Here is a 10157-nt window from a genome sequence, read left to right on the forward strand (position 1 = left end):
TCTAGTTTAGGATCATACATTGTTCTTAGCTGTCATTTCCTTTTCCTCTTCAAAGTGACTCTTACCTATAATAGGCTGCAAAGCCCACGTCGATAGAACGTGTTTGCTTTGTTCTCTTGGCTTTCGGGCTGGGTGGCTCCGCGTGATCTTTGGCTCCTCTCCCTTTGTGATGTGGCTCTTTAAATGAAGTACCCCTTTGGAAAGGACGGGTTACCTCCCTAGAATCCTGCTGGCATGTGACAGAGGCCTCATCGCCTATGGCTGACTTTGGCCTCTCTGGGAGGTTTGACCTGATGATTTCAACAGTACCTAACCTGCAGCCTGATGTGCCCGGATGCTTTTAAAAAATACATCCAGAGATGCACATACTTGTAATGTCCTGCGTTGTTACAGAGTTCAAGTGAGGCTGATTAATAGCACATTATTCCTGGTGATGTATTTATGTGCTCCACAGTCAGTTTTTGTTATTGGGAGTACCCTCATCCTGTCTCCGAAGCTGGATAGTAGGATTAGTGGTAATTAATTGTTCAAAATAATTATATTCAGGGATAATTCTTTCCGGGCATGTTCAGATCCAAAGCAGAGATGGCGCACGTCTGAGTAATTGGCATCTCTGAATCCCCTCCAGGTCCAGCGGGTTCTGTCTGAATACAGCTGCTCCAGCAATGTGCCTCTCTCAATCCCATTTTTCTCTGTTCTCCAGATAGTTATTTTGGACACATTATTTCCTGTACTGACCCTGATTGAGATATGTAGTCATTTTTAATCCCGAAGCTGTTTCTGAGGACCTAAGAGGCATTCCTTCTCCTCCGATGCAGTATTGATGAGATTGGTTTAACTCTGAGACGGAACGTTTCTTCCTAGTTTCCAAGTTCCTGTCATGTGCTTTGGTATCACATACGTGTTCCTTACAGTATACATGCACTTTTTGGCTAGTCAAACTGTAGATTTGGTGTACCAGTTAGAATATGTTTGTGAGTAGCAGAAAACCCAATGAAACAATAAATTGACTCCTGTAGCCATAAGGATGAGCTTGTGGTGTTGGTTCGATTCAAAGATTCGTGAGGTTATTCAGACCCTGCTTTGCACGCCATTAGCTTCATTTTCAGGCTGGGTTTCCTCCTGGTGACAGAATAGCTGCAACATCTCCAGGCTTCACACCCAAATAGCAAGCACACTGTATGAACAGCAGAGCAAGGTAATTTCTTTCCCAAACACCTCTACTGTGGCTTCTCTTTTACTGGCCTGCCCTGAGGCAGTAAGCCCATTCCTGAGCCAGCCTCTTGGACTAGTTAGCAATCAGTGACGAGAAAAATATCATTACCCAGAGAAGAGAAGAATCAGGCCACCTAGGAGCTTTGCATGGCATCGGCCTCCCCCGCAGCCCCCTGGCTGCATGGGGGGACAGGGGGAGGGTGGAAACCTGCGTGAGTGTTTGAGCTGCTCTTACAAGGTGGGAAAGGAGGAATGGATGTTGGGTAGGCAGTTAACACAGTCATTCATATTTTTTTTTAGGTATATGCAGAGTTTCCTTGAACTCCTAGAATATGAGAATAGGAGCCCTGAGGATCCACAGGTCTTGGATAAGTAAGTATGGTACCAAACTTACCTGAAAGTAAAAACATCTAGGAGAAAAAATGTTTTTTTGGTAAATAGAACTTGTGTCATTAAGAACCAAGAAGTTTAATTTGGACGAGAGCGCTAGGTATGCTAATGGGTACCAACGTGACGTGACATTTTTAAATACTTTGGGTTAAGAACTGTACATAGCACAAAAGGAACAATGACTTCAACTTTTGTTTCGTGATGCATTTCTTCCTTTTACTCCATGTGAACCGGCACAGGCCCCTCACTATAAATATTGCAGTAAATGTTCCACCTAGTGGTAGCTTTAAGAATGCGGTGGCCTCTATAGAGACGTGAATTTATCAATTCAGTCCTTTACAGTTGTTTTTTAAATTTTCAGTGCGATATAACATTTGAGCTCAGAAAACCTGTAATGCTTTTATTTTGGAGCAGCATAAATGAGTGTGCTTTTAATATAATGACGTGACTTCTCTTGTTGCTATTATGCATGAAGCCTGCTAAATTCTCTGATTCTCATGCTGATGGAAAACATCTTTATCTTTTCATTTTTATTTAACTGAAAAACACTAACCCCAGCTCTGAGTGTGGCTTTCTTTTTTACCCTAAGAGAAATTAAGTATCCCCTTCACGTCACTTTCCTCCTGTTTCATGTACACACGAGTGAACACACAAGGCAGGCCTGTTGTGCTGAAGAATTTCCACATAGAAGCCTGGTCCGCATAGTTGTTACAAACCGAGCGCCTTATATAGGCATTCCAGAAAAAGAACGAAGAAACATTGTGTTATGCAAGCAACTGTAGCTTGAGGCATTGAACCAGCCCTTTCGGTTGTATAGCTCAGGCAGCTGAAGTCAGAGACGTGAAATGACTTGCCCCAAGTGGTCACGTTTGCGAGTAGCAGAGCTGGATCCCTAGGTCATTGTTCCATTTCCTTAGTACATCATTCTTTACAACGTTCGTCCTGCCCGAACTGTCGGTTTGAACCTTGAGCAGCTAGCTCCAGTTTAGTTGTAAATTAGAATATAAGGGAGAAGAATCCTGACCCGTTTTATGCTTTGCTAGGTGTTTTGTTAATGGATTTGTGATTTGTGGAAGGGAGGCGTTGGATTAGAGCCCCGGATGTAGTGTTTTCAATGCTAGAAGCCACTGCTGCCATTGAAGGTATTGAAATTAAATGAATCGAATCTAGAAGCTTTGTTTTCTCAGAAGTCATTAGCTAGTAACGATTTGTTTTGCTGTCATCCTAAAAATTAGGATGACTTCTCTAGCTTCAAATTGTAGGGTATAGATTTGTGGAAGTATATAGTTTTAAATTGCTGCTGTATGTTCCCCAGAATCCTGTCTCCGTTTCTGGAACAGGTTATCTGTCAGATGCAACTCATGGACACAAGCCTACTTTGGAAACTGCCAAGTGCTGGATCCAGCGTGTGTGCGATCATAGTAATAATCACTCTCCCTCAGTGAGTTTTGATGGCCTGCCCGGGTTCACGCAGCTAGTTAGGATAGTTGGGTTTTCAGAAGCCCACTGCTCCTGGCGAAGAAAGGAAAGGAAGGTGAGCGAGTGGCTTTACTCATGGTAGGAGCCTTTTCCAGTCCGGGAGAGATTATACAGTAGTCCCTGGCAGGGAGATCATTTAAGTGACGTGAAAGCAGCTTTGAGAACAAGCTTATTTCTCATAATGATAAAGTTAAGAAGAGCCCCGGAAGACCAGGGAAGCTTCTCAGAATTGAGCCCTTGAAGCAAGTCTCCTTCCTTCTGACCAGCTGAGGTGCTTCTCTACTGTAATGAAATCTTTAGCTTTAGTGATACTTAATTTCTAAATACGTTGGAAAGAACATTATGTAGAGGACAAACTAAGAACATTATGTAGAGGACAAACTGTCCGTTTTGAAATGTCTTTGGAATAATTATGACCATTCCATTCCGTTTCAAAGTTGGTTTATTCATCTTTGCTGTCTTTGTATGTATGTATTGGTTACAGGAGTATTTATTTCGTCACTGAGAAACATGAGACTATTCAGATAAGTAAAAAGAAAGTCACTCCAAATTTCCATTACCAGGGGACAGCCACTGTTAACATTTTCCTTCCATTCCATACTTTTTCCTAGGCATCCATATTTTTATATGTGCACAGTGTTTTACAAAATAACTGTGGGCATTATAGATCTCAATACCATTATTAATGGTTTCAGAATGATCCATCTACAGATAAGTCATGTGATTTGACCTCCTGTCATTGAGTTTTAGAATAGTTTGTCTTTTTCTTGCTCCTCTAAACAGGACTCTAAAGAATAGCTCTTAAATACAGCTGTTGGCCTTGTCCTGTTATTTTCCTAGGATCAATTCCTGGGAGTGGAATGACTCTCTTTGGTCTCCTGATACATGTTGCTAAATTGCCCCTAGAAATGCATCAGTCATGCTCCCATGCTCTAGATGACACTGGTTATTATTCGCCAGTTTGCTAAGTGGAGAATAGTATTGCGTTGTTTGCCTTTCTATTACTGTTTTGAAGGGGAAGTTATTGGCATTTGCATTTCCTCTGCGGTAGATTTCCCATTGACCCCAAATCCTTTGCCTCATTTTCTGTTGGGGTGCTCAGCTTTTCCTTTATTAAGGGTGGTAGTAGCTCTTGCAAATGTATTTTCCCCTGTTTTCCGTGTGTGTGTGTGTGTGTGTGTGTGTGTGTGTGTTTACTTTATAATGTGTATCCCTTTAACATTGCTGAAATTCTACATAGTCCTATCATTGGTTTCTTCATGGTTTCTACCTGTGGTATTAAGCTTAGAACAGCCTTCCTTACCCCAAGGTATACTGTATACTTATTCACCTGATTTTCTTTTCTTTTTTCTGTGATTTCATTTTTTCACTTTTAACTCTCTTAACTAAGTTTTTGGCTTAAGGCTTGAAATTGGGATGTGACTTAAATTGTTAGCCAGCTGTCCCAACTAATTTAATCATTTCCCTGCTGACTTGGAATGTCACTTTCTCAATATGCTAAATTTTTATGTACACATACTTACTTGCCCTTTGGCCTTTTTCCGAGCTTTTTATTTGGTTCCATTGACTGGTCTTTTTTTTCTTAGTTACCACTCTTAGTATATATTTTCCCCTCCGTTTCTTTATAGTAATATACCATAACACTTGTAGGTTTGTTTTAATTGCTTTTGTTCTATCTACATTTCGTCACTCTGTTTTACTGCTATGAGAAATTCATTTCAAAATTTTGCTTTTAAAAAATTTCGCATTATTTATTCATGGAAGCTGTTGCTTTTAGAGTTTATAATCCTTGGAGATTTAGGGAGAGTATCCTCATGTTGTCAGAAGAAATATTAATATGTTCTGCAGTTATCCACCAAACATTTATAGAACCTGTAGTATATGTGATCACTTTTCCATGAAATCACTGGGTTCCTAAAAAGCTCTTTGAGCATTTTTTTTTACTAGACCCTTTTACTTTTTATGTCTTCAAAAGAATCTCAATAGAAAGTTTCACGCAAAAACTTGGGTAATAGTTTAGTTTCTCATGAATACTTCTTGTAGCCTGTAATGATTATGTCTCTACTTATAAAAATACCAGCACATATAAAACCCGGAGACAGAGCTGGGAAGTTTATGCATCAGCCCATGAAATATAAAGACTGACCACTTTTTGTTTCCCTCCCACACAGCTTTCTACAAGTTCTGATTAATGTCAGAAATAGACACAATGATGTGGTTCCTACAATGGCACAAGGAGTGATTGAATACAAGGAGAAATTTGGGTTTGATCCATTTGTTAGCAGTAACATCCAGTATTTTCTGGATCGGTTCTATACCAACCGCATCTCTTTCCGCATGCTTATTAACCAGCACAGTAAGTTGTGGTTTCGGTCCGCTTTTGAATGGGTACCCAGAGTTATTTCTCCCCAGTGTTTTCTTGTTGCTTTATTTAGAATGTACTGAACTCTATTTTTGTACATAGAGATCTCTAGTTTAGTTTTTCCTAAGTAAATCCTGTCTGTTAAAAAGCTATTCAGTAGTCTTCTTGGTTAAAAGAAATCTGTGAAATTTGATGCTCCTGTTAGAGACAGGAGCTCTGCTTGCCCTTTAAGCCTCTGCCGGTACTTTTCTAGGGAAGGCAAGGCACTACTTTGATGTGTCTCTGGGAGGATGCTCTCAGAGAATGTTCCTTGCTTAGGATGTTACGTGATCTCCTTTTTGGTTTTAAAAACCTTGATCCTGGGAATATTGAATGGGAATTATGACAATCTAAGGCAATTGATCTTTAATTTCATAGTGCTCCCTGAAATCAGATTAAGTGAATTGCTAAACCATAACCTCATGCAGAGTTTTAGTCCACTCATCGGGATGATACACAGATAAGAAAAAAAAAAAAAACTAATTCTCGTGACAAAAAAAGTTTGGGCTCATCTTCAGCATTGTCTCTTTGCCTGATCCCATAATTGTTGCAAAAAAGCATCTCCATGTCTAGGGTCTAAATCACCAGAAAATAAGCACAACATCTTTACTAATTCATTTGGATAAGCGAATGTTAAATAATTAATACATGTGGGTTGGTCCCAAATGGATATCTTTTAAAAATAGGAATGTATGACAATTTATAGGAAACTTAAATGAAAAAAAGAACCTAATTACTGTTGATTTAAACTACTTACATAATTTTTGACCTAAATACGTCTGGGTACATATACATGTACGTGTTTTGGGGTCATTGATTAAGCTTGTACACCGTCAGTTGGAACGTTAGGTATTGGCCTGATGCCCTTAATTTTGTCATTTCTCATAATTTAAAATCTCCCCTGCTTTATTTAAGCATTCTTCTTTTGTGGAATCTAAGTTATCCCCAATTTCTTTTTGATTTGAAAGTAACTATACCTATAAACATTTGGATTCAGATGACTTTTTTCTGGCTTTTATTCAGAAGCAAACTTTTGCAAATCCTGTGTGTTGTGAAACTCTTTGAATGTACTTTTAAGAATGAGCACAAAGATACTCGAACAGGGACTGCTTGTGCAGGCTGCTTTGCAGACCAGTCTCTGTAATGAAGGCATTAAGATACTCACAGCAGAGATGCTTTGCAAGGCTGCACTAACAGTGCAGTCCACGTTTTCTAACTGTGTCCTGAATGTTGGAATCCGTGTCTGGAGAGGTACTGAGAAGGTGAGTAAACTTGGCTAAGGATGAAAATAACTTTTTCATCCAAGTCACATCGGACCAGGGAGAAAGGGATTGGACACCTGGCACCTGTCACTGCTTTCGGACCCGCCGACAGCAACCGGCAGGCAGTCCATTGGAGCCGACCAGCCATCATTAAATGTGTTCTGTAGCTTTAAGTCACTGCGGATGCTAAAATGATTCTTACGAATAAGACAATCCTTTTAAAACTTGTAAGCCTATGTTGCCTGCTTTGCTTTTAATCTCTCCCTTCCCTTTTGTGTTTGTTTAGCCCTTCTGTTTGGTGGGGATACTAATCCAGCTCATCCTAAACACATCGGAAGTATTGATCCCACCTGTAATGTGGCTGATGTCGTGAAAGGTAAGGAGATCACTATAATGTTAGTGATTGGAGTTCAGATAGGATTGTCGTCTAATTGAGGCAACTTGGCCATAGCGTTATGGTGCTAAGTTGTTGGGTGATGGATCAGGGTGGGCCCAAGCCACTTGTGCCAAACATGTGACAGTTCAGGAAAAGATGCATAATTAGTTAGTGCTGTTCACAATGGGAGTTTCAGCCTCATTGACTACAGTTTTACTTACAGTTTTATCTTAAACGCTAAACTGTTTGGAATCTTAAGTAACTTTCTAAGTTTGGATTGCTACCCTTACCTGAAACTTCCAGGAAACCTAAATCTGTGTGATAAAATTCAGCTAAATTCACACGTTTGTAACATTCCAACATCGTTTTGATGTGTTCCCTACGTTCGGGCATGTGCGTGGCATGTGAGCTTTGTGGGTTCACTGGCCATCGAGACGGACACCGTTCGAGTAGCCTCGGGCTCGGACAGAGCCCTACAGCCATACGTTCCTAGACCCAGGCACTTGTGATTTGACCAGCAGTTTCCTCATTGTGCATTTAAGATAAATGTTACCTCCACAAAGCCTTCCTGGCTTTAAGTGACCCACCAGGTGCCTAGACTTTTTCAGGTTTTTTTTCCCCTCAGTGTTATGGTTACTCTGTGCAGCCTCAGATCCCCAGACTGCTCCTTCCCAGACATGATTATCTCCCACTGTGGCCCTCCTCTATCTCCCCTAAGCACACACAAGTTTTCATGGCCACGGTCCTCCCCGTTTGTCATCAAGGATCTTAGTAGCATTTTTTCTAAACTGTGTCTCTGAGTGGGAGGCAGAAGAAGGCCTTGTCTCCTCGGCGAAGCTCTCAAGTCCACCTCAAGCAGAGTGGCCTTCGCCGTTTGAGCTTAGAGAGACGGGGGAGATGGCCTGACAGGTGCAGACTCCCCAGTGGGGGAGCACACCAGACCTTTGCAGCCATAGGTAAGGAAAACCTGTGCTATTTGTTTAGCCTGGACATTGCTAGACCCAGGGAGGGGGCCCCTGCATGGTGGCCTTAGCATACCCAACCAGCTGTTGGGCTTCTGTTTAATTAGGATACGTTTACTCAAATGATTTCAGTTATAAGGTGAATAGGCCCAGCTTCAGCTCCCTGGGAATCCTATAGGGTGCTCGCTCCCAAGATATAACCCTGTGGTCGATCATGACCTCTGCAGGCCCCGGGGTAGAAGGGGAGTGGGATCAGTCTTGTCCTAGTTTGTGTTCATCAGCTCCTAGCCCACTAGCTTTTATGAATCAGAAAGCCTGGTTCAGGTAGTGGACCACCTGTAGAGAAGAAGGCACAAATCCAGAAAGCACAAGGACATGATTGTGTACTGAATATGTACCTTTTCTTTCGAACTATAAGCTTTTGTGTTTGACATGTGTTTTGGGACTCATACTGAATTTTGCGTATGCCTGTAAGATGATCAGTAAACATTCCCTGGTTTGACAGATTTTAAACCTTTTGATAATTTACTATTTTAAAACCTGCTTTATCGAGAAAGAATTCTCATACTCTACAATCTACCCACTGAAAGCGTACACACAATTCAGTGGTTTTTAGCACAGGTGCAGAGTTGTCCATTCATCACCACAGTCAACCTCACATTTCCCTCCCCAGGGCAAAAAGCTCTGTGTCCACTGGCAGTCGTCTCCCCTACCCAGCCCTAGGCGGCCACGGGTCTACTTTCTCTCTGATTTGCTCTTCTGGACACTTTACATAAGTGGAATCACACATCATGCAGCCTTTTGTGTCTGGCTTCTTTCACGGAGCAGAATGTTTTCAAGGGTCGCCCACGTTGCATGTGGGTCAGTACTTTATTCCTTCTTACCGTTGGGTAATGGGCCACTGTGGATATACTACACTTTGTTTATTCATCAGCTGATGAACATTTGGGTTAGCTGGGCACCCTTGAATGTGTTAGGTAATTTCTCTCGGCCTCAGTTTCTTCATCTGTAAAACGATGCTGTTGGTAAGTCATCTTTATCACAGGGTTAAATGAGTTAATCTAGAGAGAGCTCGTAAAGCAGGGCTCTCTCCCAGTAGGGACCGTAAGCAGGTTTCCCAGCAGTAGTCCTTGGGCCTCGTAGAAGTCATTTGGCTTCTTGTTTATACCGTTGATTATATAATAGATTGGCACCCTTTCCTTTCTGGCATAAGCTATGAAATATTTTTAAAAGTCATTTAGGACATGTAGAAGACAATTGGGTATTTGACATTCAAGAAATACTGTTGTTTTTACATGTGATACTGTGTTGTGATTATGTTTTTTTTTTAAAAAAGTCTGAGCTTCTAGAAAGGTATCTTTGAAATACCACCTGTGGTATAAAATGACATGTGAGTTTTGCTTCAGAATTCTAGCAGAAAACACCAGGCATGTGTTGAACACCGTTGAGGGTACTAGTGGGTGCGTGAGGGTTCATTATAGCGTGTGCTCTGGACTTTTGCATATGTTCGCAATTATTAATCAGCTTGTAGATAAAGACTCCTCATCATCTCATTGTTTCTTCGCAGTCTTTCATTAATTTTTAGAGAGACTTAAACCAGGAATCGATACAATTAGATAAGTAACAGTTCTAGGCAACTGGTGGCGCTTTTCGGAGCACAGAGAAAGCAGCGCTAAGGGGAGTTGGGTCATAGGAGAGGATGAGGACGAGCCCGCTGCCCTGACTCTTGGAGCGAAAAGAGCCAGTGGTTCGCAGTGCTTCTGAGTGCACAGCCCTCGCTGGCCCCGTGCCACGCTCACCGGCCCTGTCCCACGCTCACAGGCCACCGCGTGCCCCGCTCGTCCCCGTAAGTGCGCTGTACAGTTCTCAGCGGCTGCAGCTGCTCGTCTTTGCTTTCGCAGCACTCCCGGGGACAGAAGTTTTGCACTGGAAACTAGCTAAAGAGACGTGCAAAGCAGTTCAGTTGACACCTGCAAGACAGAAAGTGGAAGTTTATGCCTCTGGTCTACCTCACGGCCTCCTGCTTCCTTTGGCCCCTGTGTTCGTGGTCTGACCGTGCGCCGGATCGGCCC

At 42.0% G+C, this 10157-nt stretch overlaps 1 protein-coding gene across 1 annotated transcript in view; it reads left to right on the top strand.

The window, feature by feature from the left end:
• The window catches only part of PDK3 (pyruvate dehydrogenase kinase 3), a 148276-nt gene that overhangs the window by 98951 nt on the left and 39168 nt on the right, over positions 1 to 10157 (top strand). The window contains exons 3-5 of the mRNA XM_077775057.1: positions 1516 to 1587; positions 5256 to 5440; positions 7034 to 7123. Coding sequence (XP_077631183.1) covers positions 1516 to 1587; positions 5256 to 5440; positions 7034 to 7123 — 347 coding nt within the window. The remainder of the gene's footprint in view (positions 1 to 1515; positions 1588 to 5255; positions 5441 to 7033; positions 7124 to 10157) is intronic.

This window comes from Crocuta crocuta, unplaced genomic scaffold (assembly GCF_008692635.1).
Source record: "Crocuta crocuta isolate KB4526 unplaced genomic scaffold, BGI_CrCroc_1.0 scaffold1468, whole genome shotgun sequence".
In the NCBI taxonomy this organism is placed as follows: domain Eukaryota; kingdom Metazoa; phylum Chordata; class Mammalia; order Carnivora; family Hyaenidae; genus Crocuta; species Crocuta crocuta.